The sequence below is a fragment of the Prosopis cineraria genome, unplaced genomic scaffold (assembly GCF_029017545.1).
Source record: "Prosopis cineraria cultivar Desert tree isolate PC_DT_omini unplaced genomic scaffold, ASM2901754v1 PC1, whole genome shotgun sequence".
In the NCBI taxonomy this organism is placed as follows: domain Eukaryota; kingdom Viridiplantae; phylum Streptophyta; class Magnoliopsida; order Fabales; family Fabaceae; genus Prosopis; species Prosopis cineraria.
Genome location: NW_026555332.1, coordinates 54,062,369 through 54,075,925, shown reverse-complemented (window position 1 = coordinate 54,075,925; position 13,557 = coordinate 54,062,369). Strand labels below are relative to the sequence as shown.

General features: G+C 32.8%; 1 protein-coding gene across 1 annotated transcript; it reads left to right on the top strand.

The window, feature by feature from the left end:
• Positions 1–8,395: 8,395 nt before the first annotated feature.
• LOC129306656 (lysine histidine transporter 1-like) lies at positions 8,396–12,662 on the top strand. Its single transcript, XM_054947356.1, has 8 exons — positions 8,396–8,548; positions 10,605–10,762; positions 10,849–11,232; positions 11,332–11,725; positions 11,825–11,930; positions 12,014–12,105; positions 12,202–12,270; positions 12,376–12,662. Exons 1-8 carry the CDS (start codon positions 8,501–8,503, stop codon positions 12,472–12,474), a joined length of 1,350 nt encoding a protein of 449 aa, XP_054803331.1. The 5' UTR covers positions 8,396–8,500; the 3' UTR covers positions 12,475–12,662.
• The last annotated feature ends 895 nt before the right edge of the window (positions 12,663–13,557 follow it).

The following is a 13,557-nucleotide window of genomic DNA, read 5'->3' as shown; positions in this document are numbered from 1 at the left end:
CACATTGCCAGAGAATCCAGAGAGATCATATCAATTGAATAACAACAACAACAACAACACCACAAAGATGGTCAACGAAAATGTTTTTCAAATCTGTGTATGTTACCAGTATTTGAGAGAGATCAAGGCAAAGGCGACTAGGGAGAGAAATGGGGGCGTGTTTTGCTTGAACGTGGAATCAAACTTGGGCAGCTTGTGGGCGAAAAAAGGTGTCATCGACATGTCAACTTGCTCGACGTTTAAAAAGACACACACTTAGGATCACTTGGAGAGAGAGTTGATCTTAATTCACACTCCACGAACCACCAACGAACCAGAGGAAAAAAAAAAACAGAGAGAAGGAAACAGGGGAATTAAAAATATTATTCTTCACGATAGAAGTACCATGGATGTGTTGTGTTCCGTCCATTTGGCTGCATCGCCAAGAACAGATCAAATTAAGCAACAGGGTAGACGTGCCTAACATTTGTGGATGGCAAAACCTCGCTTTCGTTGCCTTAATTTACTCTCTTTCACATGGCCCCTCACATGAATAATCCTCACGAAAATTCTATACAAATACCCATATAAGAAATGTAGCTGAACTCATAAGCGGTGTGAATATATATATATATATATATATATATTAATTTAGGATGACGAGGCAGTTGACAAACGACGACTATTATACTTGTAATGTGAACGGGATAACAGTGTTTCGATATGGGCTCCACGTATACATGTCGTACTAAATATTGATACAGAAATTGATGTTGACGAACTTTCTCAGAAGCTGTAAATATTTGAACCCGATTATCAATTCAATTTGATGATATAGAAAAGTGGAGATTCTCTTTGTGATAATTCATTGCAACTATTCTCCAATAAACTGTGATTGCCTGCATCACGGAATTTGTTGCGTCCCACGTAATGAAGAGAACTTTCAAAAATTGACCCAGTCGTTGATCTGCGGGCTACTTTAATTTAGTCGGAAAGCAAACAATTATGAAATTACTCAGCTGTGATCTTTAATATGAATAGAAGATTTGTACTTATTGTGTTGTAGAGAATTAGAAAGAGATTATACATTAAAATTAATTAAAAAATTGACTTTACTTAGAGCTAAAATAATAATGACAATTTTTTTTGATTTTTTTTTAAAATCTAAAGTACTTTTCAGAATTAATGGTGAAATGGGTAAAATGTTTTTAGTTAAAGAGAGGGCAAAATATTAAACACTAGGTTATAATGACATGCGTCATAGGAACGTAGTTGATTGGGAACTCAATTATTCTTATTCTTTTGGTGAGATTATTCTTAAAAACCTAATTAGATGCGAACTGTCCCAGCCAGATGGATGTTAGCATTTTTTGTTGGAGATATTAATATTCAAGCTTTTTTTATTTTTCAATTTTGTGATATTCTCGGTCAACCAAATCCAGATCATACATGGATATTTGAAATTAAATATAAATAGATTAGGGGAGCTGAAGACCCTGCTGTTTAGGCTCCAAGGAAAAGGATAGCCAAATTATAAAATTATTAAAAAAAGAATAATTTAGGGTCCCTCTGCAAGGAGGCAATTGCCACGCATCTTATGAAAGCAATTATTTATTTTTCTTATTTAGAAATTTCAAGTCATTTTTAATTTAATAATATGGATTTGGTAGTAATAATTATTTTTCACAATGTTTTGACTACTCTTAAATGCCCACTCCATCCGATTAACAAAAAATAATCACGTGGTGTTGTACATTTTCAACTCTTATCTCAAGTATAGTTCTACTTAAAAACTTAACCAATGTCAAGTTTTAACCTTTAATTATTAATTATTAATTATTATTATAATATACTTTAGGAATTTGCTGGACAACGTAATGTTAAAAAAATGAAAACGGCATAAAATGGCATTAAGGACGTTTTTGTACATAGACTAATTAAATAAACCTTCTTACTCCGTAGATAACTTCAGGACTTTTTTCCGCCTATGTAGCTCCTGGAAAAATATATATAATGATCGCAATATGATGAATTTCACCTGTAAATTAAAACACACCACGTATTTTATATTTTATGTTGATATCGATGATTGATGATGATTCAACATGAGAAAAAAGAAATAGAAAATCAATACTCAAATGGCCAAAGAAATTCATCACAGTTTGACATTTTTTAGGGGAAAAAATGCTCTCTTTATTGAAAAATGTATAAAACATTTAGTATTTTAAGTTGTAATCATTTTCTTTTATATAAAAATGCCCTAATAAATAAATTATTTTATATTTATTTTAAAACAAAAATATTTTACAAGGCTGTGTCAAGAAATTTAGAAGCCTGAAGCAAAAATTTTAACAAAGCTTGATGTGTGTAATTGTTTCTTTCAAACACAAAATAATATCTATTATCATGTGTCACTATAGAAAGATAAAAAGTTAAATTAAAAGTGAGATTGTAAAAATAAGTTAAAGTAAAGTGATGCCATTAAATTATTTTTTTGATAGGATAATATGATGTAAATTTGTATGTCATGGATCTCACTAATTTTTTCAAGTAAATAATGTAACACAGGGCAATCGAACGATAGCTGATAATAATCTAAAATCCCATGGCATGTTATCTCACAGATAACAACACTACTCAAAATAGCCTAATAATTGAAAAAAAAATCAATTCATAAATTCAATCAAGTACACTTGACTATTTAAATAGACTTTTGAAAACCTAAATGAATTATCCTAATTAATTTAGGATTCCAAATGAATAGATCATATCCTCATGGATATATTTTATGTAATATCCTTAATTTTAAACTTTGAAATTTAAGTGCTTGATAAGGATGAATTGGTAAAATTAAGCAATTTATGAATGATATTTTTGAACTACTAATATGATTATTGAGTCATTTGACAGCCTTTCAAGAATGATAAATTAAAGTTTGAGCTAACCAGAACACAGAGTGAGAGGCCCAAAATGTGTGAGTCTTTTTATGCCATCTGCCATGACAGATGCATAAAAATTTGAATATATCATATTATTGCATGTGTTTGAAAATAGAAGGGAAAGGGAGAAAAATGATAGACCCAATGAAGGAGGAGCTTGGAATTACTTGGGCATCATCCTTTTGGGCTCTTTAAGCACGTGTTGAGCAAGAATCATCTCTAGGCAAGCTTCTTTTCACTCCCTCCTCCTATGTGAAATCTTTAGGAGTTTGGATACTGTTGAGGGTTGATTTTGGTTTATTTTGGATTATAAATGAACTAATTGACCTAGATAGGGCCTTGAAGAGTTAAATTAAGCTTTTAAATCTAGGATTGAGGATCTTGTAGTGATTTAAACCTTTTTATTAGGGTTTGATGAACTTGATATGAAATTGGGAGATTGGGAGCAATGTGGGGGGAAATTTGTGCTTATCTAAGTATTTGGGTGCTAAATAAAATTAATGGAGTGTAACAAAAGTATTAATGGTGTTAAAGTAGAATTTTGGGTATAGTGGGTACCCAAAATTATGTAAAAAAGGGTTTATTTAGAGTTATAATTGATGATTAATGTTTAATCTTGTAGGTTAAATATGAATCGTGTATTGTTGTACGAATAGACATTTGTGGAGTAGTCAAATTTTTCTATGGTGATACTTTTTGTGACGAAAAGATTAAGGTAACCAAAAAATGAAATCTTTTTGCTTGTATACTTGAGTGGTTATCAGTTTGTGAAATTATATTTATGTTCCATTATGAAAAATCCTGAACTATGCATAACTTATTGATATTTTGAAAAACTTATGTGAAGTAGTACTAAACTGATATTATTATATGCATAAAAACCCTTTCTATATGTGTTTATACCAATTGCGAAATCGGATAAGACTACAAAATGCGAGTAAATATTATAAGATCATTTCTTGTGAATAATATGTAATGTTGGCATTGTATGAGCATGATTATTGTGAGAGGGTGAGAGTTTACTTTAAAATTATCAGGGGATATTTGTATAAAATTCATATGATATATTGGTATCGTGAAGGTCTTAGTGCACAATTTTATTCTTATTTAAAAGTTTTAGTACTATTTGAGATAAATTGGCCATACAATATCTCGAATATTTGATGAAAGGGGGAATCTGTTGTCCACAATGGACGAAGGCGCTTTGGCTGGGCTGCTTCCCATAATTGATGAGCTTATACTATAGTCCAGTTACATAGACTTAGTCCTATTATATTGTTAGTCCTTAGATTCAATAGGAAAAAAATAAGGTGGAGAATATTAATCGTGTATTATATAATTTGTTATATGATATCATGTATTGAAAATGTATCTAACAAATGTTTTTATTTACCATTTCACACACTCATATGCTATTTTTGTATGTTGGTAAATAAATTAGATTATTTAGTTATTGAGTCTTCGACTCACCCCCATAGTTATATTTTACAGGTGAAGACTTCGATAGAGACAAGGGAAGGAATACTCTGCTGGAGTTTGAAGAGCCTAAGTTTGTATAACTATTCTCCTTTTCTTTTAATAGTTGTAATGAATGAGTTATATTAATATGCCAACTTTTGGACATATATTGTTTGATACACTTGCATGATAATATATGTGGATTATGGATATCTTGACTTATAAAAATGTAATTATGGTAAGATTATTGTAAGGGTTTGATATATTAGTGCAAGACTGCAGGTAATGTTATTGTATTGTTTGTGTAGTTGATTGGTTAAGAGGATTGATATATGTGGTTATTGCCATCCTTTGGAATTATTGTAAAAATAAGGTTTTAATGGCCAATTTATGTTTAGGATGTAATTGTTATTGTATGATTGCTCAGTTAGGTTAATCGTGGTTTATTTGAGTTGGTTCAAGTGGTTTTAGGGTTATTAGCACTTGGTTGACAAGTTTGGACACCCTTATGTGTGTTTTGAAAGGAAAAATGATAGTTTTATGTCTAGGTGTTTAACTTTTATTTGGGGAATTTGTTTGTAGTGAAATTAGTGCTATTGGCTAAGTGGCTCTAAAAGTTATGTGTGAATACTTGAATAACTCAAATCGAATGTTGAATGGTGAAACAACATACTCTAAAAGTTGGTCCCAAAGTGCTATTACGACAACAGAGATGTGCCATGGTGTATTATACAGTGAAGAGAGTGAGCCCTCCATGCCATCCACGGCGACAGATGACACCTGTGCCACGGCAAATGGTGCAATTTAGGAAGTGTCCAAATTGCCCTTTGTTAATCCTTATATGCATTAATTTGTATACTTATGCTTCCATTACTTCATTTTACTTGTCTTAAACTAAGGTTTGAGTTCAAACATCTTCTCAAAAAGGATCTTGGGATCCCAAATCTTTTAAACTTGATTTGTAAACCCTTGTGTTATGATAATTTTATATAAAGAATTAATTAATTGTGGTTATCATAATGGTGTTATGTGTTTGTGTTTTGTATTTTGGTAATATCAAGACGGATATTACGTTTTATCCTTATTTGAATTTAAAACAAAATAAATTAATTTCTTTTAAACTTAAATATGAAAATAAAATAAAATAAACTAATTTTCAAAACTTTAAAAAATAATATGCTAAAAGTCTTTTTTTGATCTTTTATAACTTCATTTGCCTTTAAGATTTCTTAATCATTTAGAACACCCTTAATTAATAAATTTAGGACTTCTTTCATCCTCTTTGTTATGGATATAGTTATTGATCCTTTAATGTTCTGCAACGAATCAAAGATATTAAATGTTGGATCTTAACTCGTCCTTTGATTCTTATCATAATAGGCTCAGTCGAATAATTAAAGTTATATTGAAAGTGATTGAAATTTTTTTCAATTAAAAAAACAATCAATACTTTTTATTCTCTGTAATCTATAATTAAATATATAACAATACAAACATTAATTATATACATACCACACACACACAAATCGGATATTATTTTTGTTTTTGGAAGCCTAAGGCAGCAGCCTAATTGGCCTTGAGATTTAAACGGCCTTGATGCGCTATTAAATGTCTATAAATATAGAAATATAATATTAATTTAAAAATAAATAATTACTTTATTAAGCGTTATATTTAATTAAAAATATTTTATATTTTTAAATGAAAAAAGTGTTTAATATGTCAGTGAAAAACATGGTGACAGTTAGCTGGATGTTTTGATGACATTGGTGTACAAGATTGTTTCGATGTGGTGTGGAAATATATGTTTGGTGCTTGATAGATTTGAATTCAATAAAAATTTAGGTCAGTTATAACAATTGAACTTTATTAATATTTAAAATTATCAAAAAATATAGTAATATGTTAAGGGGAGTCCAGGAAATGAAGAGCAGTGGGAGGCAAAGAAAATGTGTTTGAAACCTATGAAAGTTAGGGCATCGTAACAATGCAAAGATATTTTTTCTTGGAGTCGCTGCACAGTCATCAATCATTAATGATCTGTTTCCATATCTTTTTTTTTTTTTGGCATATGTATTCTTGCTTGTCTCCCGTGTGCAGAAGGAAAAGGACATGTATACTAGACACAGTGTAAGACGATTTCAAGTTCAAACTCACGATGATCCTTGAGAGCAGAGACGACAAGTACCGTTACAAGTACGAGGATCCAAGAGGAGGTGCATCTGCCAAAAGTTAGATGAAATAAAATAATAATTAACGCCAGCGGAACTGCCTTCGAAGATTCATTCACCCTCCAATCTCCATCATCTGATATGCCCACTTTCAGGGTTCACCACCCGCAGCCTGTCTCCCGTGATCTTGCTGAAGAAATAAATTAACACCTTTTCTAAATTACTTTTGTATAAAAACACATGATCTTCACCCGAGCTTATACATGGTATGGGTATTTTTTTTTTTTACTGTGAGGCGTTTCTTTTTACTAATTTATACTCTCAATAAAATCAGTTAATGACATTTAAATTAAAATTGTATTCTGTTATATAAAAATGACATTTAAAATTATACGTTTTTTTATATTTATTCTTATTTAATAATATATTTTAATTAACAAATATTTTTAATTACACCTCCTCATTGACTATATTTTATAATACAGTACTTCAAAATAAGTGTCTCGCAATAAGTGAACCATGGAGTTCGAAGTTTTTTAGAGTTTTCTTTAAAAAAAAACAGAGAGAAGAAAACCCTGGGGCGGATCCTGTGGGACGTCCACCTTCGACAGTCAACTTCCATTGCATACTCCCTAAGACCCTTAATATAAGATAACATTTGAATGATTTTTTTTTTGTTTTAAATATAAGACGAAAATTAGATTAATTAATATTTTTTCTAATTTTATCCAGTATTTATTTATTGTCATTTAAATTTTCTAAACAATAATTTATTATGGTCATTAATTACAAAAAACAGTAAAATTTAAAAGTTACAATTTTTTTTTACAATCTCAAAATTATAACTAACCTTTATTAATACAAACGAAGCTTATCAAATTTGTCCTATGACCTATGCCGAGGAGTGGAACAGAATCCACATCTTGCAAATAGGGAAAAGCGCGTCCTCCTCTTCTAATCAACGCTTTCCTCTTATTATTAATATTAATATTAATATTACTATTAATTACCAAGTACCGTAGTCGTGTCAGGTTAAACAAATACGGGAAAAAAAGGCCATGCATATCAATAAGTCATAAAATAGTAAAACAAATATTGATAAATTACACGCAAAATTTACTTCCAAACAAATGTTGTTGCCTCTTTTGGAAGTCTCTCCCGAATTTGGTGTCTTGTTTATTGAAGAACAAATGTGAGTCCGTAATTCTTTAATTTTAAAAAAGGTGTCTACAAGTCCACTCAAAATGAATAAATTAGCAAGTTAACATTTTTTTTTTCCGATATCACTTGTAAAATTTTGAATGATTAGATCCAAGTTATCCAAAATCACTTGTCAAAACAAAATTATCAAAATTTCACATTGAATATCTGAAACTGGAAGAAATCCTTTCACGTAATTAATTAAAAATATATGTTGGCCAAAAATATTAATATAAAATATATATTTTATTTTAAAATATACTTTACAGCCAGGTTATAAAATTTTCAATTGAGCCGTATTTTGTAATGTATTTATAAAATTATTTTAGGTGAAAAATATCGGCAAGGATCATAAAAATTATTTTAGTTAAAAAATGGAAGCAATATATATAAATGAATAAAATACACGGAGTAAAAATTTAAGAACGTAGCACGAATGGAATTAGAATTATAGAAATCACATGATTAAATTTGACTTAAATTTTGAAAATTATGATAAAAAATCAAATTATTGAGGAGATAATTAGTGAATTTCAACGCACTGTGTTTTAAATTAAAGTGTACAACATAAAAATGGCGTGCTTTTGAAAAGTCAACAAATTGAACGTCACAATCACTCTCTCCCCAGCTTGCGAACTGGCTTTCATCGCTTGTTATATATACAAGACGCGTGCCCTGTGATCCCCCTGAAGCCTCCAATTAATTTTATCAGAGCCGAGCCGATCTCTCCTTTCTGCCTTCCTCTCTTTCGTCATGGGAACTCAAGCACCAAGCAACGATGCTTATGCTCGCTCTCACTCTGTATGTCCTTCTCTCTCTCTCTCTCTCTCTCTCTCTCATGCTTTCCCACCAGTTCTCCTTTTATTTTTTCTACCGTACTTCTTTCTTGTTTGCTCCTATTTTAGTTTCTGCGAATGTTTCTGAAATATGTACTTAACAAAGAAATTAAAGAAAACAAGCCGGGGAGGGGTGATATCCAATTCCAACCGATTGACGTCTGATCTTCCCTTCATCTCCGTGATCCCCCTTGCCCTGGAAATGGCCTCTCGTTTCTTGAATCTTCTCATAACATGAATCTATGACCTTTTTGTCGTCTCAGATGCAGCACACTCACGTGATATCGGTGAGTGATGCATGACATCCTATAATCCTGCACTATTCTGGGGCAATGCGATCTTCTCCTGAACCATATGCTGCCTTTTTCTACCCCCCTTAGTTTCAAATACTGTGCAATTGGGAAACCACCACCGACCTTTCAACTCAGCCATCGATCGGAGGTAGTTGTAGAAATTTTAAAGGTCGTTGAATTAATAGTGTTTTTGAAAATGAATAGTCTCACCCTTTTAATTAGAAATTCCCAGCGGACCTTAAGATATTTTATTCCTGAAAAATAGAGAAAAATATCAATTTACTATTTATATCAATTAATGATCATTTATTATAAAAATTTAAATGAATATTTATTGATTTAGATAAGTCTATTATTAATAAATATCTATTTGATTTTAAATAATAATTTATTTTAAATTAACAATCATTTATTTAAATTTTAGCAATAATTTATTCTTGATTAATATAAATTTTTTTTAACAGATCTTGATTGTTATTTTTTTAAAAAAAAAAAAAAGCAGGATGACAGCCAGGGAGAGAACCGACGACCTGCGTTCCCCCATGTCTAACCAAAATGTTATTCCGAATTTACGTTTTGAAAAAAAAAAAAAAAATCAGTACGGGGACAGTGGACGCATACATTTAAATCAATAATCCAGCCCACTAGGACGTGTCAAACACATCTCGTCCTATTTGAATAGTAGCCGATACGTGAAATACGCTGGTTTAGTCCCCTTTTTTAAAATAAAAGTACATCACTGTCTCGCCACTATTTGACTTATCTTGCTGCCACTTGGCATGATAACAAAAAGTAAATGCCGTAATTGATTGGCGAGCATTAAAAAATATGATGCCAGCGTTAATTATATATGCCCAAATGTGCCCTTGCTATGTGGTGTGTTGTATAGAGGGGAAAGGTTGTTATCGTAATTCCAATGGCAGGCTTGGCGACGCTCCTTCATTTTTTTCCACACTGTTACCCAACCTTCGTCTCATCAGTTTTTAATTAGCCAGTTGGGTGATGCTTTAAGTACATGACATGAGATACAGGTTTATATAAATAATTGTCAAAATCTCGGCGAATTGCTGTCTTCATTTCCGGTTCAAATTCTGTCTTATGAAGGATAGAAAGTTCATAAAGAGGTTTAATTGACCTATTTGATGTAATTTTATTATCTCTACATGACGCTAAATTATTTTTTTTCTTATAATGTAATATATATATATATATATATTGTTAAAACGAACATATTTTCTGACGTAGTAGTTTCTTTGCGAATCAATCAAGATTTTTCTTCTGGGGACCAAAAAAAAAAGGAAAAAGAAATTTGTAGCCAAGCTTTGTGGGGCATGAGAAGATGCCAAAAGTCGTAGCTGTTGTCGTGTGTTCCCGCGTGAAGATAAGCACTTTGCGAGCGAACGAATAGCCTTTGCTTTTGTATTGTACCTCCGAAAGGTTTGGGACTCCCTTAGTGTGTTGTCCGTGTTTCGGTTTTGATTAGACGGATCATTGGACCCGCAATCATGTATGTAAAGCGAAAAAATCCTCACTTACATTCAACAATTACTTCGAATGCCCCTTGAAAAGGCAACTCCCATAAGATTCCAAAATCCAAACCCCCCCTTTCTCGAGTTTTTAAATTCCATCACAATTGGATTTTTCTGATTCATTATTACATTTCTGTTTATTTTGTTCCTGTGAATGAGATGAACTGTGTTCATTTATTCGTTTATGTGAATTCAACAGGTTGAAGAACAATTAGCCAAGCAGAAGGAAATAGATGATTGGCTTCCAATTACTTCTGCAAGGAATGCGAAGTGGTACTACTCAGCTTTTCACAATGTTACAGCCATGGTTGGAGCTGGTGTGCTCAGTCTCCCTTATGCCATGTCCGAGCTAGGATGGTAAGATAACTGCCACATTTCAAGCAACATGTAGTGCACGCCAGGTGTTTGTCCATTTGACGATTACAATGTTTTTCTTTCCGCAGGGGTCCTGGTGTGACTGTACTAGTCCTCTCATGGATCATTACTCTTTATACTCTTTGGCAAATGGTTGAGATGCACGAAATGGTTCCGGGAAGGCGTTTTGACAGATACCATGAACTGGGTCAGTATGCTTTCGGTGAAAAGCTGGGCCTATACATTGTGGTGCCTCAGCAGCTTGTGGTTGAAATTGGGGTCAACATTGTCTACATGGTCACTGGAGGACAGTCATTGCAGAAGTTCCATGACACCGTCTGTTCCAACTGCCATAAGATCAAATTGACCTACTTCATCATGATCTTCGCTTCTGCTCACTTTGTGCTATCCCATCTCCCCAACTTCAACGCTATTTCAGGTGTATCTTTGGCAGCAGCGGTCATGTCCTTGAGGTGTGTTTACGTATATGGCCCTTCCTTTAGCTTGCTTCCAATAGATAGATACACATGACCAAACAAACAAATTTTGCATATCTTTTCTTCGTGCTACAGTTACTCCACAATTGCCTGGGCAGCTTCTGTGAACAAGGGTGTTGTAGACAACGTAGATTATAGCTACAGAGGTCACAGCACTGCAGGAAATGTGTTTAACTTCTTTAGTGCCCTTGGGGATGTGGCTTTTGCCTATGCCGGGCACAACGTGGTGCTGGAGATCCAAGCAACAATCCCATCCACGCCAGAGAAGCCATCCAAGGGTCCCATGTGGAGAGGAGTAGTTGTTGCCTATATAGTCGTGGCTTTGTGCTACTTCCCAGTTGCTCTCATTGGTTATTGGATGTTTGGAAACCAGGTTGAGGACAACATTCTCATCACGTTACAGAAACCAGCATGGCTCATTGCTATGGCTAACATGTTTGTCGTTATCCATGTCATTGGAAGCTATCAGGTGAAGATAGTTTGCTGTGACTTGTACTTTTTGGAGGCTGCAGCTCTCCCTTTTCCACCTGAAACTAACCAAATTGTTGTTCTGTGTTTCTTGATCTAGATTTATGCAATGCCAGTATTTGACATGATTGAAACCGTGCTGGTGAAGAAACTGAAATTCAGGCCTAGTAAAATGCTTCGATTTGTTGTGCGTAATGTGTATGTGGGTGAGTACACTCACTCTTAGGGGCTTCTATACCATTTTCAGTCGATATGCTATGATCTGTAACGTGCACAATGTTTGTTGCAGCAATCACCATGTTTATTGCTATCACCTTCCCATTCTTCGGTGGTCTCCTAGGATTTTTTGGAGGATTTGCTTTTGCTCCAACAACATACTTCGTAAGTCTCGAATGATTGAAAAGCTCAATGTAGTCAGCAAGATCTCCTGAGGACTAACATTTTCGTGCTAACAATGCATTTTCTTTGAACTTTCAGCTTCCATGCATCATGTGGCTTGCTATCTACAAACCAAGGAGATTTAGCTTGTCCTGGTGGACTAATTGGGTATGTTACAATTTCTTTCTTTGTTTCCTTTGTTTTAATCATTTGCTTTTTGATGAATCGGATTAAATGGATTGAACTCTTGCTTTATGGATTTCACTGTTTCAGATCTGCATTGTGCTTGGATTGTGCTTAATGATTGTATCACCCATTGGAGGATTAAGGACAATCATAATTAAGGCCAAGACCTACAAATTTTACTCTTAAACCTTCACTCACTGGAGAGTGATGCTAATGCGAGAAACGGATGAAACAGATGGTTGTGTAGTGAAGAGCCAGACTCGTAGGACGTACCTGCAAATCTTCACAACTGATTGAAAAAGGTTGGCTCATGATGTATCTATCAACCAGCTGGTGGAAATTAAAGAAAACTACGGCCAGAGGGTCTTATTATATATATTGGCTTTCGTGTGTTTTTCTTAATTATTATTACAAGTACATATTGCCTTTGTGCATGTCCTGGAAAAACTGGAATGGTAATTTTTTTTTGGTGAATTCACATTAAATTTCCAAAAATGTGCCATTGTCTTTTTGTTTCAGTTACAAAAATATCCAGGAAGGAATGGGATGGGGAACATTTATAAATTATAAGGGGCTTTTACGTAATTTTATTCCTTTTTTGATTAATTATCAAAATAAACAGGTTTATTTTTAGGAAATGAACGTATATGTACAATGTAAAAAAATAATAATCAAAACAATAACAATGAAGTCATTTAAGGTTTATAAACTAATTGTTGGAGAGACTAAGCAATAATAAATCAAAGAACTTAAAAACTGATTAGCAGCACTATGCTGGAAAATGCAGGGAGATCTCATATTTCCATTTTTGCCTAACACCCGACGTTGCATCGGTACCGCATGGAATAACCAATTTTTTTTTTTAAAAAAATCAAACTGAAATGCATTCATAACTAGAAATACAACCAAGTCAAAAGATTAAATAAGAGCTGAATCATTCATAATTCACCCCTTTCAGATAAGCAAGGAAGTGGATGATCAAATATGTAAAAGATAATCTCAACAAAGTCAACATATATCAAACCAAAAACAGATAATGCACTAGTAGCAACATATATTTGTTAAAAATCAGGAAAATAAATTTCGGATTAATATATCAAACCAAAAACAATGTTTTAATTTTCAAAGTGAAGTATATAATAATTAATGAGAGTTGAGTCTAATAGAAAAAACTACTTATCCCATAATGTGATAAATCAAAATTTGAATTTTTGTTGGAAGATATGCTTGCAATTAGGTCACATTTACATAGTAGAATATAATAGAATA